Source organism: Entelurus aequoreus, linkage group LG23, assembly GCF_033978785.1.
Source record: "Entelurus aequoreus isolate RoL-2023_Sb linkage group LG23, RoL_Eaeq_v1.1, whole genome shotgun sequence".
Lineage (NCBI taxonomy): Eukaryota > Metazoa > Chordata > Actinopteri > Syngnathiformes > Syngnathidae > Entelurus > Entelurus aequoreus.
Window position 1 is genome coordinate 11,729,898 of NC_084753.1, and position 20,563 is coordinate 11,750,460.

At 36.9% G+C, this 20,563-nt stretch overlaps 2 protein-coding genes across 3 annotated transcripts in view; one reads left to right on the top strand and one right to left on the bottom strand.

Moving 5' to 3' along the window:
* Positions 1–16,913, top strand: part of riox1 (ribosomal oxygenase 1) — a 23,608-nt gene extending 6,695 nt beyond the window's left edge. Inside the window, exons 6-15 of one of the 2 annotated variants that reach the window (XM_062034690.1) lie at positions 1,040–1,146; positions 1,211–1,318; positions 2,530–2,564; positions 3,593–3,771; positions 6,958–7,062; positions 7,119–7,260; positions 7,338–7,458; positions 7,520–7,619; positions 14,298–14,381; positions 14,457–16,911. In XM_062034690.1, the coding sequence (XP_061890674.1) occupies positions 1,040–1,146; positions 1,211–1,318; positions 2,530–2,564; positions 3,593–3,771; positions 6,958–7,062; positions 7,119–7,260; positions 7,338–7,458; positions 7,520–7,619; positions 14,298–14,381; positions 14,457–14,516 (1,041 nt within the window). In that variant the 3' untranslated portion in view covers positions 14,517–16,911. Of the gene's footprint in view, positions 1–1,039; positions 1,147–1,210; positions 1,319–2,529; positions 2,565–3,592; positions 3,772–6,957; positions 7,063–7,118; positions 7,261–7,337; positions 7,459–7,519; positions 7,620–14,297; positions 14,382–14,456 lie in introns of both variants that reach the window. The other variant, XM_062034691.1, reaches the window with a different exon arrangement.
* LOC133640962 (NADH dehydrogenase [ubiquinone] 1 beta subcomplex subunit 1-like) lies at positions 13,287–20,382 on the bottom strand. The gene is made up of 3 exons (XM_062034692.1): positions 20,309–20,382; positions 16,309–16,452; positions 13,287–14,960 (listed from the first exon to the last, which is right to left on the bottom strand). The coding sequence occupies exons 2-3, from the start codon at positions 16,446–16,448 to the stop codon at positions 14,924–14,926; spliced, it is 177 nt and encodes a 58-aa protein (XP_061890676.1). The 5' UTR covers positions 16,449–16,452; positions 20,309–20,382; the 3' UTR covers positions 13,287–14,923.
* Positions 20,383–20,563: the final 181 nt, after the last annotated feature.

Consider the following 20,563-nt stretch of genomic DNA (forward strand, 5'->3'; position numbering starts at 1 on the left):
ACCAACTTCAGATCTATCTGTCGATATGATGTAAAACTTTTAATAAAAAACCCAGTTTTTTATGGGTAAACACAAAATATGCAATATTTTCTCCCCCCAAAATTTCAAAGTAGACTATTTGATGTGAAGTAATCAGAGCCTTAAATATGTCTATTATTCATAACATGGATTTTGATTCGTTATTTTTTTTTGAGCAACGACAGTTTTAAAGAAAACTACAGCCTGCATGGCAGGTTTGTGTTACTAGAGTCAACATTGCAACTTTTCTCATTGTATTTGTCCTGTTTGCTCTGTTATTCCACTTTTTTAATTATTTCTTTCCGGTAATAGTATTTTTAGAATGTGCCACGGGCCGTTAGAAAATTATTTTGGGCACCTCTGATCTAGTGTCTGCGGTATATAACGAGTAAAACATCAATACAGCATTTGTTTTGCAATTATTGTTGCAATCCTGTGCTTTTTGAGGTTATGGTTACAAGGAACACCTAAAACATCGATAAAATATTAATAAAATCATGAGTTAATTCAATGTTAGTGAAACAAAATAAGCCTCAAAAAGCATCAAATTTTGCCACAACTTTCTGAAAAATCTGCCGCGAATTCAGGCATTTTTGGCCGTAATATATATATTTTTTAATCCTGCGGGGACTGAATAGTTTCAGTGGAACCATTACAGTAATAACACTTTTCAGTTTAGTATCATCTTATTTTCCATGCAGGATTTTATTAAATCAAATTAAATTAAATCAAATTAAATTCATTCAATCCAATTAAACAAAATTAAATTACATTTTTTTAATTAAAATAAATTAAATTAAAATTATTTACACATTTTAAGTTTAATTAAAATTTAATTAAAATTAAAATTAAATAAAACTTAATTTAATTTCAACAGGACGACGCCCCTGCCATGCAGAGTCCCCAGGGATTGTACCAACTAGTCCTTTCAACAAATTAAATTAAAGTCCAATAGTTAAATTAAATCAAGATTAAAAGATAATTTGTCATTTGTCACCGTGACCTTTTTCCCATATTCCAGAGCGGCTGCTCCCTGCGTATGCTGAATCCTCAGGCTTTCTCCTCCACCGTCTGGAACGTTCTGTCCATCCTGCAGGAATTCTTTGGCAGCATGGCGGGGGCCAACATGTGAGTAGGAGGCGCACCATGTTGATGATGATGAGTAACTTGATGCATGTTTCAATGGAACCAGGTACCTGACTCCGCCCGGAACACAAGGATTCGCCCCACATTACGATGACATCGAGGCATTTGTCATTCAGCTGGAGGGAAAGAAGCACTGGAGGGTGTACAACCCAAGGTGAGATGATGGCGAAGATCATGGCATTCTCTTACAGCAGCCACTACGATTCCGTGCACATGCGTCATGGCCAATTATGCAAGTAATACAATGATAACTGAAATTAAAGAATTTGAATATCAATATCAGCTGTCAAGGGGTTAAATACATTGGAAAAAGAACAGCAGTGTTCCATAATCTCAAAGTACATCAAAACAAACAATACCGTGCTTATAAATATGATCATAAATACCAACAATTGTCAACTATTTTACTTTTTTTTTAAAGAACAGCAGTGGCGTGAAGCCTTCAAGTATATAAAACAAACACTATTGTTATTAATATTCTAATATTGTGGTAGTTTCACGTCATTATGTCATTTGTAATGAAATAAGCTAATACAAAGGTTAAATTATATATTTAAGAACACATCTTTGTGTTTTTATTCGTTTTTAAGCTTTTTCTCATTACGTTGTGCCTCTTTGCTTCATTTTTGCCCTTTTATTTTTCCAATTTGCCATAAAAAGTGGTGCATTCAGCAAACTTTGCCTTCCTGGTGAAAGAAGTAAATCAGTGATTGTTGAAAGTGTTGCCAAACGACAGAAGAGTGTCTCTAAGCTGTATTTTCTTAGCACTCATGGAAGTGATAGAGGTTGGATATCACACTTCTGGAGCTTTTCTGCACGGTGTGGTAATGCATATTGCACACTCCCTGGGCTTTCTCACTCGCACCATGAAGACTTTCGTAATTGCTTGTATTTGATGACAAGATACACCTCTTTCACTTTTAATATGTACTTGTTAAGTATGGCAACAAAGTGGATTATTTCAGTTATTCTCTGGCAAAGCAGGCGCGTATGAGGTGTGTTGTGAAGCGGAGTTAGGTCACACATACACTTCTGCTACACTCACACACTTCCGTTATCATTTGTTTATGAATAAGGGACAACAGGAAGCGCCAAATCCGCATTTTTACCAGACTTCCACAAATATGTAAATAAATGCAAGCACTTTTTAAAGACACCGGGTGTTTTTCTTTGGCACTAACGTGCTGAGAATTGACGCGGGTCATCAAGGAAAAGTCTTGTACAGTAAGTATTCTGTACTGACGATAATGAAAAAAGCAGGTATTGATGTATTTTTTGCATGTTTTGGTATCAAAATAGTAATACTTTTGACAACTGTAATTTCTCCTTTTAGGCACATTATAATATTTCCTATTTTTCATTCAGGTCAGAAGACGAGGTCCTTCCTGTGCTTTCAAGCCGTGAGTGCAACACACACAAATGTTGGAATGGTTCCTGTATTGGAAACTTTCTAATCAACTAGTCAAACAAAATGGTCTTTCTTAGATTTATTTGAAACGCTCGAGCGTCTCAAAAGGCACAGGCCTCATGCTTAGCCAGCTATGTAAGGAGTGCGCAATAGGAAAAGAGATGCGGTATTCTTCATACTACGAAAGTAGCTTACCACCACCAGGTGTGAATGAATGATGGGTTCTCACTTCTCTGTGAAGCGCTTTGAGTGTCTAGAAAAGCGCTATATAAATCTAATCCATTGTTATTATTATTATTATTATTTTACACTTAACACAAGGTGGGAGGAAGGGAGTAGGCTCAGTTTTGAGGGGGGAGAGAGCATATGAGTTGAGGGGGGGAGAATACGACGCAACTCAGAGGAGACAATGAGTGCACTGTTAACTGGAAGAAGCCGACACTTTCAAATGAGAAGGGAGAAGAGATACTTTCAAAGTGAGTCATGCGGACAAGGTCATTCTCTTGTCATTATGTGCTTTTCACAGAAATGTTGCAGGTTGTAATGGCATAGTGCAAGTATACAAATGTTTTCCGTCACTTTCCATTTTCAAACAGTAATTGTATTTAACTAGGACCCAACCTCTCTTAGGAGAGGAGGGTCCACCCTGATACTTTTGTTCTAAGGTCGTCTAAAATGATGAGAGATAGCTAAAATTTAGGTTTAACAATTTATTGTACAAAAATGGAGTACGTTCAATCAAACCTAAAAATATTTAAAATGGTCGCCTGGTTGTGTCCTCCTTGGTTGCTCTGCCTTGGTGAAGATCGAAACTGAACGTTAACTTGATGTGTGTGCTGAGTACTTCAAGACACCATTAATAATAATATACAGGTTGTGAGAGAGTGCGTAGATAAAAAACACAGGGTGCATTCATTGTGTTTCTCTTCTTCGAGCAGAACCAAGGTCAAAACTAGTCATTTCTAAGGCGTTCCCGTAACAATTTCTAACACCTTGTTTTTTTTTGCATTGACTGTCTAGCAAATTTTGACCAGGCGGAGATCGGGAAGCCCATTCTCGAAGTGGTCCTGGAAGCAGGAGATCTGCTCTACTTTCCTCGCGGATTCATCCACCAGGGCGACTGCCTGCCGGACACACACTCCCTGCACCTCACCGTCTCTTCCTACCAGAGGAACAGCTGGGGGGATTTACTGCAGAAGGTAAAGTACTGTAGGTCGTACAACGCGGTAGAAATCAATCAATCAATCAATCAATCAATCAATGTTTATTTATAAAGCCCTAAATCACAAAAGTCTAAGACCTGCATAGCAACACAAAATATTCCTCATTGTGACACGTATAAACTTAAAGGTGAATTATTAAAGTAACGCCATGTTTATTTGTGCCATCACTTCGTGATACTGCAGTACTTGAACTTTAAAAACGTTTTGGGATTATTAGGTTTTTTTTAATGTATTTTTTTTGTTAAGGGTGGCGGATTCACATTTGAGCTAATTCCCGTTACTTAAGAAATGATCCCAGTACTAAGCGGTAACATTTTCGGTACATTTGTGTGTTCGAATGTTAATTTGTTTAATACAAAAAAATGTAATTTTTAAAAACGTACCACTAAGCTAATAATGACTACTTTGCTGTTTTCTTACAAGTTTGAGTCTCATTTATATTCACTTGTCTGTGTTTGAGTACCGTTCACATTTGAACCGATACAGTACTAACTCGCAGTACGTGTGAATCGAATGCCGGTACTCAGTGGTACCAATTTTCGGTACTTCTGTGTGTGTTAAAAAATATGACCGTATTTTTGGACTGTACCGCGCACCGTATATAAGCCGCACCCACTACATTTTAGGAACAATAACTATTTTTCCATATACGTATTAGCCGCACCGGATTATAAATTGCAGGTATATACGGTACGTTGTGGCATGAGTTATTTACACTGACATTTTTTAAAAATGTTTTTTAATGTAACCTTAATTGAAACTGTGTCTATAACACGGCAGTAAAACGGCTGGTCAAACAAAACAGAAGTCATCGTTATGGACCCACTAGCTGCGGAAGCTAGCTCTCCAATCAGCTAAACAGACTCAATAACTCCACGGTGACATTTTGGTGAATTTGATAAGGAGTTTGTGAAACTGAAACAATAGAAAAAGAAAGACACTCGTAGACGTGTTAGCATATTAGATATTAGTGTTAGACACTAGCTTGATTACATTACGATAGCACGTACAAATATGCATGAAAACACTCCTACAGACATCACACATGGGACGGTTTAGTAAGTATATTGTTTCAGTTATATTGTAAAACTTGCAAATGTGGCTTGCAGTCATTAATGAAGAATCCATACGAGTAGAAATGCTATGGACAGCTAGAAGACGGAACGGCAATTATACTTCCGGTTGAAAGCTCAGTCTATACAGAAGGGCACTGACTGCAGTACCTGCAGTGAGCAAACTCGTCCAAAAGATGGCGCTGTAGCACAAACAATAACACACCTTTTCAGTGTATTTGCTTCTTCTTGTCTTTCTTTTTTTTTTTACAATTTACCTTACGGCCGTCAGCAAAGAAAAATCCGTATTTTAGCCGCACGGTTTAAAAGGCCGCAGGGTTTAAAGCGTATGAAAAAAGTATCGGCTCATAGTCTGGAATTTACGGTATTTTTTTTTTTATAAAGGGATATCTTTTATTGCAACATTTAAAAAAGAGTTGATTATGTTAACTGCTGTCTAGTTGTATGTTTATTTTTATTTTTTATTCATGATCTCATTTGCAAGTATGACAGTTGCAGTTGCAAGTCCAAGTTAGATGTGTGAATTATATTTATATAGCGCTTTTCTCAAGTGACTCAAAGCGCTTTACATTGTGAAACCCAATATCTAAGTTACATTTTGAAACCAGTGTGGGTGGCACTGGGAGCAGGTGGGTAAAGTGCCTTGCCCAAGGACACAACGGCAGTGACTAGGATGGCAGAAACGGGGATTGAACCCGCAACCCTCAAGTTGCTGGCACGGCCGCTCTACCAACCGAGCTATACCGCCCCATGATGGCAGTAGTGTAAAGTTTATGGCGTTATTTTGTTGCCCCCTAAAAAGTGTTAATACTGTAAGTATTGTACTTATTACGCCCCGGCTGTTTGATTGTACCGTGCATCTTAGTCGTAGTTTTCATAAATACATTTGGAGGTGTTGAAATTGCCGCATAGAATCATTAATGCTAATCAGTAGCATGCCAATAGCAAAGCCAATGTATATTAGCATCAAGCTAGCGCATTTCTGGTCTTACTTCACTTATGTTGGAGCGTTGTTTGAGTCCATTTCTTTGTTGGCAATGAAAATGGTACCATTACCTATAGCAGGGGTCGGCAACCCAAAATGTTGAAAGAGCCATATTGGACCAAAAATACAAAAACAAATCTGTCTGGAGCCGCAAAAAATTAAAAGCCATATTACATGTGTCATGAGATATAAATTTAATTAAGAGGACTTAAAGGAAACTAAATGACCTCAAATATACCTACAAATGAGGCATAATGATGCAATATTAGTGTACATATCGCTAGCCTAAATAGCATGTTAGCATCGATTAGCTTGCAGTCATGCAGTGACCAAATATGTCTGATTAGCACTCCACACAAGTCAATAACATCAACAAAACTCACCTTTGTGCACTCATGCACAACGTTAAAAGTGTGGTGGACAAAATGAGACAGAAAAAGAAGTGGCATAAAACACGTCCTAGAAAGTCGGAGAAAGTTATACATGTAAACAAACTATACGGTGAGTTCAAGGACCGCCAAAATTAGTAGGACAAAACGGCGCTCGCCAAATACTCGAATCAGTGAAGCATGTTTAATATAAACAGTGTGATTTATAACATTTAGGGAGGTTTGTGTCATGTTTGTCCTCCTACAGAAACCATACTGAAACAAAAAATTGATTTTTTTTCCCCTCATCTTTTTCCATTCTTCATACATTTTTGAAAAATCTCCAGAGAGCCACTAGGGCGGCGCTAAAGAGCCGCATGCGGCTCTAGAGCCGCGGGTTGCCGACCCCTGACCTATAGGTAGTTTGGCTGAGTCCGCTCTCAGTGCTGATGGAGTGATTGGCAAAGTTTCCGATTCCTCTATGGCAAACCTGTGTTGTGTTTTTGTATTATTTTGAGTCATTCTGATTATTTCAATTTGCTTTTCAGAAAATAGATCCAAAATTCACATTTTTATTCTCATTTACACTGAAACTTCCTGTTTTTTGTTAGGCATCTTTCACTCAAGTGCAATAGGAATCTGTGCTTTATTTTTTTCCGAAAAAAACCCACCTCACCTTTTATGCTCTTGCGCCTGGCGGAGGCAATAATTCAACCAAAGGGCGTTGTCTTTGCAGCTGGTCCCGGCCGCACTCGAAGTGGCCATGGAAGAGGACGTGGAGTTCCGACAAGGCTTGCCCTTGGACTACCTCTCCTACATGGGCGTGCAGAATTCCGACAAGGTGCGTTCCTCCTGAGCTCCGCTTCCCACGCGCCCACTAACAGCGCTCTCGATTAGAACGATCCGCGGAGGAAGGACTTCTTCTCCAAGGTCGCCGTCCTGATCGGCAAGCTGAAAAATTTTGCGCCGGTCGACGCAGCCGTGGACCTCAAAGCCCGAGACTTCCTGCAGGACTGCCTTCCTCCAAAGCTCACTTCAGGTGCCCGCCGACGACCCCTCGAGTCCCACCCGGGTAATGAACTGTCTTCATCACGTCTGATCCTCCCCCCCCGACAGAGGAGCTGGCCTGCAGTGTGCACGGGGCCCCTGCTAGGTGGGAGCAGGGGCGGGTCACGGACACAGGAGCGCATTTCACAAGCCAGACCCGGGTTCGCCTTCTTCGTGAAGGGTGTGCCAGGTAATTTGACCAGGTGTCAGCAAAATAATGATCTTTAGCTCATACGTGTCTGTTGCTTCAGGTTGTGCAGTGACGGAGATGTCGTCCATCTTTACTACACCACCCACAACTCCAGAGTTTATCACAAAGAAGAGCTGAAAAGCTTTGAAATAAAACCCGAGGTAAGATGTTGGATATTTCAAGTGGGTTTTGGTTAGAGATCTGGGCCGATACCGATTATTAGTCGTTGAGTAGGCCGATAACTGATATTTGGAGCCGATATTCATTTGCACTAACATTATTTAAAATAGAATAGGAATAGCTAGACAAGGTTTTCAGTTGTTTTTGTTTTTAAGCATTTAATGGTTTGAGTTTATTTCAAACAAGCATACAATTACAACACGATACATCACACGATGGATCAGGGCTGTCCAAACTGTGTGACTGGGGGGCCGCATTGGCCTTACAAAATTTGGCCGGGGGCCGAAAGTCGACTGCATGCAAAGTAACTATATATAAGGTAAATGGAAGGTTAAAGAAGGAATATAGAAGGTAAAATAAGTAAATAAAAGGTAAAATAATCCAAATCGAAGGTAAAAGTAGTAAAAAAAAAAAAGTACCGGTAAAAGATTTAAATACAAGGTACATTAAAGGTAGAATAAAGAAGGTAAAATAAAGGTAAAAGAAGGAATACAGAAGGTAAATTAAAGGTAAAAGAAGGAATAAAGAAGGTAAAAGAAGGAATAGAGAAGGTAAATTAAAGTTAAAAGAAGGAATAGAGAAGGTAAATTAAAAGTAAAAGAAGAAACAAAGAAGTTAAATAAAGGTAAAAGAAGGAATAAAAAAAGCTAAATTCAAGGTAAAAGAAGGAATAGAGAAGGTAAATTAAAGGTAAAAGAAGGTAAATTAAAGGTAAAAGAAGGAATAGAGAAGGTAAATTAAAGGTAAAAGAAGGAATAGAGAAGGTAAATCAAAAGTAAAAGAAGAAACAAAGAAGTTAAAGGTAAAAGAAGGAATAGAGAAGGTAAATTAAAGGTAAAAGAAGGTAAATTAAAGGTAAAAGAAGGAATAGAGAAGGTAAATTAAAGGTAAAAGAAGGAATAGAGAAGGTAAATTAAAGGTAAAAGAAGGAATAGAGAAGGTAAATTAAAAGTAAAAGAAGAAACAAAGAAGTTAAATAAAGGTAAAAGAAGGAATAAAAAAAAAGCTAAATTAAAGGTAAACTAAGGAATAAAGAAGGTAAATTAAAGATAAGAGAAGGAATAAAGAAGTTAAATTAAAGGTAAAAGAATGTCAATTAAAAGGTAGAAGAAGGAACAAAGTAGGTGAATTAAAGGTAAAAGAAAGAACAACGAATGTACTGTAAATTAAACGTAAAAGAAGATAATCAAGGTAAAAAACAGTCATATAAGGTAAATAGAAAGTAAATAAAAGGTAAAAGAAGTTAGATAGAAGGGAACTAAAAGTAGAGAAAAAAAACCAAGGCAAAACAAGGGAAAATATAGTCCAAGAAGGGAAATTGAAGGTAAATAAAATGTAAAAAGGTATAAAATATTATGGATATAAAATGAATTACTGTATTTGTTTTTTAAGAGTATGTGAATGTTCAACTCCTACTTTGTTTACTAAAGTTTTGTTATCAATCATAAATATCAAGCAGCTAAAAAATGTGTCAAACATGTATAAGTGTGGAGAGAGTGTTTTGCATTTTCCCCATCATCCCTTGTAATGGATTTAAAAGGGTGTAATGATTTTTTAAATGTTGATTGGATGTTTTTTTTTAGAATATCGACAAAGTTCAGTAAGCATGTTGTTATGTGTGGCCATGTTTGTTTACATTTTTTTGTATTAATGTTTTCTGCATCATGACTAGGGAAGGTTGTTTGGATTGGCTCATATAAGTAGATGATGTGCCGGTTGTCTTGCAAGTATAGTTAATGGTTGGTTGGGGTACTTTTGTTGGCTACCACATGGCGACAAAGTGGCAGCTATCAGACCCTTGACTATTTGTATATGGTATGAATACACCGCTCCACCAAATGGTTTATTGAACTCGTGCCTTCCCGCAGGCCATATTGAAGACGCTGGCGGGCCGCACTTGGTCCGCGAGGACGTAGTTTAAACACCCCTGATATGGATTAATTTTTTTTTTAAACATTTGTTTATTGGGCTTTAGACACACACATTGACAGAAAGTCAAATAACGTTAAAATGCTGTTTTTCTCCCCCAACAAGTAAAAACAAAAGTATATTATAGTAATGATAATTAAATAAATGTAATAAAAATAGATTAAATAAAAAGAAACCACAGACAGCTGCATTCCAGAATGGCCCTAGTGAGAGACAACAACCAACAAGTACACAAAAGGCTCATTAACCACCCACATTTCAATTGTGTTTCAATCGGGTTTAATTTGGAGATCAGTCTCTCCTACATGTTGTAGAAAGGCACCCCATTAAGTTGTTTTTTTTAACATGATTTTTTAGGAAACGTCAGACCAGTGGCGACATAATCTTAATGTGGTTAATTTAGCAGGAAAAAAACATCAGGGGATTTAAAAAACACCTTCATCACGTGTGTCTTAAGAGAGGGGTGCCCAAACTTTTTCCACTGAGGGCCACAGACGTGGGGGGCCATTCTGGTCGTTTTCACCTTCAAAACCAGTACAATGTACCATACTTTTCCGACTATAAGTCGCGGTTTTTTTCATAGTTTGGCCGGGGGGTGCGACTTATACTCAGGAGCGACTTATGTGTGAAATTATTAACACATTACCGTAAAATATCAAATAATATTATTTAGCTCATTCACGTAAGACAGTGGTCCCCAACCTTTTTGTAGCTGCGGACCGGTCAACGCTTGATAATTTGTCCCGCGGCCCGGCGGGGGGCGGGGGGATTTTTTTTTTTTTTTTCCTTCATGAAAAAAGTAATAATAAACGTGAATCCACTGTGTACTAATATGGACCTTTATTAGCACATTACGCCAACAACGTTACGAGTATAATTTTTTTTTTTTGTCATGAAAAAATTAAAATAATAAACGTGAATCCACTGTGTACTCATATGGATCTTTATTAACACATTGCGCCAACAACATAACATGAGTATAACATCAAAGTCTCTGGTAACTTCCTCTCTGCCCATTACATGAATAAAAAAATCACAAGGAAAAATATATAAATGACAAGAACTAGCAATTCCACACTACTGTCATTATGAATGTTATTTTTCAACAGCTGAAATAAAGTTGTCAGTTTGAACCGTCAAGATAAGCCTCCTGCATGTTTGTGTGCCCGAGTCGACTCACAAGCTCCTCCTCTCTCCTCTCCCTCAGCCCAAACGCGCTCTGATTTTCATTGCTATGGTAACATTTACATGCCTTCAAAATAAGATGCAGATACAACATTAAAAACAAATATAAAGTGCATGAGATTTTTAACTCACCGTAAAGCTAAATCAATGGGAGCTCTGAGCTTGTTTCTCTGCAACGAGATGGTCCCAACTGGGGGTAATGGGAGACAAAGACACCCGAAGTGTGCTTATGTCCAGTCTGCTACGTTGTTTTGTTTTGGTGGCTGTCACTGCAGAAAATCCCGCTTAACACAGATAGGATATTTGAAAATGGCAACAGTGTTTTCAGTGCTGTGGTGGCGATCTCGGGGTATTCTGCCATGACTTTAATCCAGAAAACAGGCAGAGTTTTTGTCTGAAATACACTTTTAAGGCTGCCGTCATTTGCGATCTCCAGCATTTGATCTTCTTCTTGCACAGACATGCTGGATTCATCTGCTTTGTTGACAAATGGGTCGCGGATCCATTCCTTGGCAGTTCGTGGGTCTTTTGAAGTTGGGAAGTAGCGCTCAAACTCTTTTAAAGGCCTACTGAAACCCACTACTACCGACCACGCAGTCTGATAGTTTATATATCAATGATGAAATCTTAACATTATAACACATGCCAATACGGCCGGGTTAACTTATAAAGTGACATTTTAAATTTGCCGCTAAACTTCCGGTTCGAAACGCCTCTGAGGATGCCGTATGCGCGTGACGTATGCCTTCCACATTGAAGCCAATACGAAAAAGCTCTGTTTTCATTTCATAATTCCACAGTATTCTGGACATCTGTGTTCGTGAATCTGTTGCAATCATGTTCATTGCATTATGGAGAAGGAAGCTGAGCAAGCAAAGAAGAAAGTTGTCGGTGCGAAATGGACGTATTTTTCGAACGTAGTCAGCAACAACAGTCCACAGCCGGCGCTTCTTTGTTTACATTCCCGAAAGATGCAGTCAAGATGGAAGAACTCGGATAACAGAGACTCTAACCAGGAGGACTTTTGACTTGGATACACAGACGCCTGTAGAGAACTGGGACAACACAGACTCTTACCAGGATTACTTTGATTTGGATGACAAAGACGCAGACGTGCTACTGTGAGTATGCAGCTTTGGCTTCTAAGCATTTGATCGCTTGACCGTATGTGCGCAACTTTTTTTTGCGTATGTACGTAACTTTTTTTAAATATATAAGCTTTATGAACCTTGGGTTAGGTGAACGGTCTTTTGGGCTGAGTGATTGTGTGTGTTGATCAGGTGTTTGAATTGTATTGGCGTGTTCTATGGAGCTAGGAGCTAGCATAGGAGCTAGCATAACACGTACCGTACCGTACGTGCGCGTCACGTACGTAACTTTTTAAAAATATATAAGCTTTATGAACCTTGGGTTAGGTGAACGGTCTTTTGGGCTTAGTGATTGTGTGTGTTGATCAGGTGTTTGAATTGTATTGGCGTGTTCTATGGAGCTAGGAGCTAGCAGAGGAGCTAGGAGCTAGCATAACAAACACGCAGGTGTTTTTATGCAGGATTAATTTGTGGCATATTAAATATAAGCCTGGTTGTGTTGTGGCTAATAGAGTATATATATGTCTTGTGTTTATTTACTGTTGTAGTCATTCCCAGCTGAATATCAGGTCACCCCCGGCTCTCACAGCATCTTCCCTATCTGAATAGCTTCAACTCCCCACTAGTCCTTCACTTGCACTTTACTCATCCACAAATCTTTCATCCTCGCTCAAATTAATGGGGAAATTGTCGCTTTCTCGGTCCGAATCTCTCTCACTTCATGCGGCCATCATTGTAAACAATAGGGAACTTTGCGTATATGTTCAACTGACTACGTCACGCTACTTCCGGTAGGGGCAAGCCTTTTTTTTATCAGATACCAAAAGTTGCAATCTTTATCGTCGTTGTTCTATACTAAATCCTTTCAGCAAAAATATGTCAATATCGCGAAATGATCAAGTATGACACATAGAATAGATCTGCTATCCCCGTTTAAATAAAAAAAATTCATTTCAGTAGGCCTTTAAAAGCACAGTCAGGTGATCGTGCAGCAGCTTGGTGAATGAAGGCGCAGGCTCAGTCTCATGCAAAAACCCAGCCAATGTTTGAAACATGTCCACGTTTTTTGGGTTGGTGCACTAATTGTAAGTGTATCTTGTGTTTTTTATGTTGATTTAATAAGAAATAAAAAATAAAAATTTATAAAAAATTATTCTGCGGCCCGGTGGTTGGGGACCACTGACGTAAGAGACTAGACGTATAAGATTTCATGGGATTTAGCGATTAGGAGTGACAGATTGTTTGGTAAACGTATAGCATGTTCTATAAGTTATAGTTATTTGAATGACTCTTACCATAATATGTTACGTTAACATACCAGGCACGTTCTCAGTTGGTTATTTATGCCTCATATAACGTACACTTATTCAGCCTGTTGTTCACTATTCTTTATTTTAAATTGCCTTTCAAATGTCTATTCTTGGTGTTGGGTTTTATCAAATAAATTTCCCCCAAAAATGTGACTTATACTCCAGTGCGACTTATATGTTTTTTTCCTTCTTTATTATACATTTTCGGCCGGTGCGACTTATACTCCGGAGCGACTTATAGTCCGAAAAATGCGGTATATATTTTTTTCCAAAGAACTACAAAATGAAAGTCTGGTAGACATTTTGTGTGAACACTGAAGAGCCAAAGGTGAACTGAAATGCTAAGAGTTAGCACGCTGGCCAGATAGCGTCAAGTGACAAGAGTAATAGCAAAATGAGCTAAAATGCTAACAATAGTGTGCTTAAAGTTACCAATAGTGATATACCAAAATATTATGGGTGTCCAAAAATTTTTTTTTTGAATGAATCACGATTATTTGTTACAATTCTTAATGGATTAAAAAAAAAAATCAAAAATCAATTATTCAATTTTTTTTATCTGTCCTGTCCAGCCACTCAGACAAATCATATTGTTGATGTAGATGATCATATCTGCTGTACAGATTTAGTGCTGGATACTTCTTTTATTAGTATTTGACTTTATTAAATGTTTGGGTTAAATTAGGTTAAAAACAAAACCTGTTTTCGTTTAAGTAATGTAAACATTTATCAGAGCTGTTTGTTTGCTATTTTATGGAGGAATGTAGTTAGTCATAGAACTGGCACCCAACGTTATTAAAAAAAGTATGGATTTTGAATCGGTTTGATACGATAATCGATTCTGAATCTAATCGTTACCACTGAGAATCGAATCGTGTGAGGCCCAAAGTTTCACAGCCCTACAAAATATCGACTTATTTAGGCAAATTTAGCAGGTATATATTACATTCTAAATACTGGTATTGTGTGTGTATATTTTATCTGCTGATGTAGTTCTGTTGTTAAAAAAATAAAAGTACCGGTAGTTCTGTTATCAAAAAAAAAAGGCTGATACAGATATAGGTCAAAATGCCAATTATCTACCCCGCTGACCGGTTGATCTGTAGTTTTGTTGTTTCAGGTATTCTGAAAGCATTTCTCTTTTCAGCACACAGATGCCGTAGAGTTCTTGATCCATTCGTATCCCAAATTTGTGACTGTAGGAAGTGTTCCATGTACTTCGCAGGATAAGGTGGGTTGTTTTTTATTTTTTTGCAACTTTACAAATGTGAGGACTTGTTGACATTGTGCTTCTTTCCATCACCAGATTTGTTTGGCAGAGCTGCTTTTCGAGAAGGGGATTATTCAGACTGCAAAGAGTCTGTAGTTGGTGTCAACATTTGACAGAAAAAAACTCTTATCTAGTGTAAAACTAGCAATTCATGGTTGAATGTATACAAAGTGTAATTTAAAATACATTGCCAATGGACGAAACCACAATAAAGAGTAGGTGCGCCATCTAGCGGAGAAGTTGGTACTTTACAGTTTCACCACCACTTTAAATTGGCAACATTTGATTTATTTTTTGGTCCAAGTACACAATAATAACTGACCTTTTAAAATAATGTAACCTTTTTGTGCACAAACATATTTGTAATAAAAACAAACACAGGTTTTATGGTGAACTACATTTAGTTGATACAACTCAAAAGAAAGATGTGAGAATTGTTAAACGTTCTAATTTGAGAGGGACATTCGCACTCCAGACGTAAAACGCACGCGGGGATTGTGGGTTTACCTCCAGGTCACCTCTTCACCAGGCTTCAGCTCTCTGTTAAAAACACAGAAATATCCAACAGTACAGTCAGTAACATGTCATGTTTAGGGCTGCAACCAACGGTTTGGATTTGTACTCTGTTGCTTCCATTCATCGTTTAATGTGACTAATAAAAATATAGAAAATCTGGAACTGCTAAAAGAAGGTATAACAAGTTAAATGGTAAATAAACGTAATAGAAGTAATTTAAAAGGTAAGTAAACGTACTAGAAGTGGATTAAAAAGGTAGTAAATAAAAGGTCAATTAACTTAAATAGAAGGTAATAGGTTAAAGAAAGACTACAGAAGGTAAAAGTAGTAGATGGAAAGTAAAAGTATTAAATAAAAGGTAAACGAAGGAATATAGAAGGTAAAAAAATAAATAAAACAAGGTAAGACAGTCAAAGACAGTAAAGGCAGTAAATAAAAGGTAAATTATGGTAATTAAAAGGGTAAAGTCGAAAGTAAAAGAATAAATATAAAAGGTAAGATAAAACAAGGTAAAAGACGGTCAAATAATGTAAATAGAAGGCAAAAGTAGGATTAAGGAATATAAAAGATGAAAGATAAAACAATGTAAAAGAAAGCCAAAGAAGGTAAGAAAAAAGTTATATTGAAGGTACATTGAAGAAAAAGGTAGCAAATAAAAATGTAAATAGAAGGTAAAAAATTAATGTAGAAGGTAAAATTCAAATAAAAGTACTAAATAGAAGGTTAAAAAGGTAAAAGAAGCAAATAGAAGGTAAAGACAAGGTAAATGAAGGAATATAGATGATAAAAGATTAAACAAGGTAACGACTGTCAAATAAGGTAAATAGAAGGTAAATATCAGCTTAAAGAAAGTAAATGCAAGGTAAAATAGTAAATAAAAGATAAAATAAGGAATATAGAAGGTAAAAAATGAAAATATAAAAGACAGTCAAAGGCAAACAGAAGGTACAAGAAGGTAACGGTAAATATAAGGTAAACAGATTAATGTTAAAATAAGAAATAACAAGTAAACGTAGTAAATGGAAGGTAAAAATATTAAGTTAAAAGGTAAAGAAAAAGGTCAATGAAGGAACATAGGGGGAAAAGAAGACAAAACAGTAAATAGAATATAAATAAATAGTAAGTTTAAAGGTAAAGCAAAAATAATATAGAAAGTAAAACAAGGTAAGGGATGGTCAAAAAAGGTAAATAAAAGAAGGTAATGAAGGTTATGGCAAGTCCAAAAGTATATACTTAAACTCTTGTCCCAAAAATGCACTTTGAACACACTATAAAGTGTGTTTTATCCCAATAATTGAGCAAACTCATCGATAGACTTATTGAATACTAAAATAATCAATAGCCGTAGCCCTAATTATGTTATGATTCATACCTGCTGTACAAAGCACTTTTGTTCCTGAAAGCGGTCAGCTTCTGGTCCTGTAGTCTGTCACAGTACCAACCCACCACAAAGCTGATGGGCACGATTATCTGCATCCAGTGGACCCGGGCAAACGCTGCTAAGTTCACCATGATGCTGCAAGGATGCATGGAGAGATTAAGTATTCTGCTTTTCATGACCCGATTGAGAAACAAGTTTCATGAATGGAAATTGAAAAACGACTGCTTTATTTGAATGTTTTTTTTAAAAACAAAAAAGGACATTTTAAAAACAGTGTTTTTTTCTTTTTTGGTTTCGAAAAGCAACAAAAACATCTAACAGCGGTTTAATTTTTATTTTATATTGCATGTAACTAACATTTGAATCCCTGGTAAACAAACGATAAAACAGACAAAAACGGATGTTTTTTTCTTATTCTGACAACGGAAGTTTTTATTTTGAAAGTAAAAGCAGAAATACTACAGTACTTGTGTGCCTGGCTAAAAATGTGTTTGGAGCCCTACACAATAATGAATTTAAACACGACGAGGACTGACATCTCCAAAAATGTCTACGCACATATCATACGAAAGTGGAGGCAAAACTGATTTAATCACGCACCATTGTCTTTTTAAGGCAAGTCTGCGGTCCTGTCTTCAAATTGCTACTTCCGCTTTAGATTATGAAAAACCATTAATTTTGGTGTGTTTTTACGTTTTTGTTGTGTGTCGTTTTGCCATGTCTAATATTTCTATGTAGGGCTACAAAGACACCCTCAGAGTCACGGTTATGCAATGAATGCAATGAAATTTCGTTCTTATCTGCATACTTGCCAACCCTCTCGATTTTCCCGGGAGACTCCCGAATTTCAATGCCCCTCCCTGACCATACGTCCTCTTTTCACCGGACATGTCCTCTTTTGCGGAGCTGTCAGGGTGGAGTTTCTTAAATGCCTCAAACGTCCAGCGTTTTGAGTTAGGGTCGCGTGTATTTTCAATGTACGTTCAGGGTTAAGAAGGGGTTAAAAACAAAACAAATTGTGCCCACAGCAGCATTGGTGAGGGAGGGGCAGAGACAGAGAGAGCGAGAGAGTTATGATAAACGCGCATGCGTCGCCAGGCTCAGCTTTGTATCCATAGATTTATCAGATTTAATTTTTTACTATCTATAGCAGGGGTGTCAAAAGTGTGCCAAGGAGGCCATTTGCGGCCCACAGCTAATGTTTTAAAGGCTCACGGCACATTCTAAAAATACTATTAAAATAAACAAAAACATAACAAAAGTGAAATAAAAAAGCTTAAAGGTGAAATGTAATTTAGAAAAAGTTGCAATGTTGACTGATAAAACAAAGCTGTTTTTTTTTTTCTTTCAAACTGTCATTGCTCAAAACATAATAATGAATCAAAATCAATGTTATTATGAATTAATGACCTATCCAAGGTTCTGATTACTTCACATCAAATATTCCACTAAGAAAAATGTTTTTGGTGGAAGATTTTGCAAATTTGGTAAATAAATAACCCCAAAATGTATATTTTGTTGTTTTCTTACTATAACGAAAATGAACCGCACCGTGACCTCTAAACCAGTGGTTCTTAACCTGGTTCGATCGAACCCTAGGGGTTGGGTGAGTCGGTCAAGACACACCCGACTCATCGTGTAAATAAAAACTTCTCCCTATCGGCGTATTACGGATACGGCAACAGCAGAAGTCAGACTGATTTGCAGGTAGGGATGATGTTTGATAAGGAATTATCGAGTTCGAGCCTATTATCGAATCCTCTTATCGAACCGATTCCTTATCGATTCTCTTATTGAGTCCAGATATGTTGTTGTATATGGAAAAAAACACACAATATTTGGTTTAACAAAAGCTCACTTTTATTATATAATAAAAAAAATAAAATCTAATAAATAAATAAATATTGACTGTTACCCACCTAAAAAAATAAAATAAAATAAATAAATATTGACTGTTGTTACCCAAAGTATATTAAGTGGGATTTTTCAGAGAAACAAATATATACAGTAACACAAAAACAACCTGTCTCTGTGATCACTATAGGTGTATAAATAATAATATACTGTTAAATAAAATCAGTCCCTTGGGCACAAAACTGAAAATAATACAGCTCTCCAAAAAGTGCAATTCTGCTGCTATTTGACATAACTGTTTGTTATGATGCTTTGACATTTTTGCACTTTATTTCTTTATTGAAAGAAAATTCTATGAAGAGAAAAGTTCTTTGCAAATGTGGTTACAATGCTAAAAAATGAAAAGTTAAAGCTAAAAAAAGAAATACACTTTATTGAGTTAACATTATTTCCTTATAGGGGGAAAAATGTTATGAGCGAGAGAATATAACAACTACACTACCCATCATGCAACGGGAGTTACGAGCATGCGCGGTAGCCCCGAAAAGTGTTGCATGTTGCCACGCTGTGAAAGTAAACGTCAAGAACTCAGCCAACACGCCTCGTCTGCATTATTTATAATTAGACAGACAACACATCTACAGTGTGATTTTGTTTTGTTTACAAGGAAAGAAAAACCAAAGTTAAAAAAGGGAGATATGTTGTATATATATGTATGTGCTGCGGTTGTTTTAAGAACGTTGCGACAGCTGCCGTAAAGGAGGTGCGTTGCTAGCCTGGTTGCTATGTTTCCGGTTGGTCGTAAAAGTGTTCGTCATGTGTTTTACCCTGCTAAAATCTCTCAGTAAAGTTATTCGATGGATGATAGCTTTTGTTTTGAACTTTATTACACCTTGGAGCGCTTTTTCCCGTCCATTGTTTTCCTGCTTTCGCTATCTGCGCCTAATGACTGAGCTACGTGACGTCAATTCTTGTGATGTCCCACGGAGCATTTCTGGTCGGGACGGGATTCGAATAAAGAATCAACTCTTTTCCTTTACTATAGTGGTCTCGATAACGGGTCCCGGTTCTCAAAAAGGGATTCGAGTCCGAGGACTCGGTTCTTTTCTTATCGAACAACCGGGAAAACCGGTTTCGAGTATCATCCCTATTTGCAGGTGTGTAATTTGTTGTGAGTTCATGCACTGTGTTGGTTTTGTTGTTTGAACAAGGTGATGTTCATGCACGGTTCATTTGGTGCACCAGTAATAAAACATGGTAACACTTTAGTATGGGGAACATATTCACCATTAATTAGTTGCTTATTAACATGCAAATTAGTAACATATTGGCTCTTAACTAGTCATTATTAAGTACTTATTAATGCCTTATTCGGCATGGCCTTATTATAACCGTAACCCTCTAACCCTGGCTCTAACCCTAATCCTAACCAAATAACTCTAAATTAAGTCTTTGTTACTTAGAATATGTTCCCCATACTAAAGTGTTACCAAAAACATATAACTTTGTCCTGAATTTGAAAAAAAAAAACACCCCCCACCCCCCATCTCCCGAATTCGGAAGTCTCAAGTTTGGCAAGTATGCTTATCTGTACTGTAAAGTTCAAATTTGAATGACAATAAAAAGGAAGTCTTAAGTATTACCGCAGTAGTTTATCCCCGCTTTTATTTTGAAAACAGAAACAAGCATCCGCTTTGGTCTATTTTCCGGTTTCTGTTTATTAGGGATTTTAACGTTTGCCAATAAATAGACAATTAAAATCAAACCGTTGTTGAGATGTAGTTACTGCTATTATTGCTCTCCAACACAATAAAGAAAAACATATTCATTTTATTATTGTATTTTAAAATGACAATTTTTTTATTTGAATTTCCATTCACAAAAAGAAAGTTAAATGGCCAAAACACCCACTGACTCATTAACCACCCTTAATTCTACTTACCATTTAAATGTGTTTATTTTATAACCCTGCCTGGCAACACTGCACTAGCTAATCGCCTCGCTAGCTGGCTTATATTAGCAATACGAGCAACATTTGCCGAACATCCTTTCGGAGTTTAACTACAATAAATGTACAATTATCACAGCGTAAATGTTTCAATAGGTTAATAATCACAATTAACATGTAAAGTCTTACCTTAAGTTTGCAACAAGCTGTGGCCTTCTGCAACACACTCAGCACACAGAGGACATTGGACTCTACCATCCACGCTAAAAGAATGGGGGTGTTGAACAACACACATTCATCAAATTAGCCGATTTAATGTGTTTTTGAAAAACTCGAATACTCAAAATGATCAATATATTCATCCATATGTAACGTTAAAAATAATTTAAAGCTTAAAGTTTGTTTTAATATGAGTATGTTGTTGATACTGACTTGGTACGGTCT

Excerpts from the sequence above, each read along its gene's own strand:
- LOC133640962 (XM_062034692.1), bottom strand. The coding sequence starts at position 16,448 with ATGGTGAACTTAGCAGCGTTTGCCCGGGTCCACTGGATGCAGATAATC. Across the intron at positions 14,961-16,308 it reads AAAAGTGCTTTGTACAGCAG|AGAGCTGAAGCCTGGTGAAG; the intron begins GTATGAATCATA and ends TGTTTTTAACAG.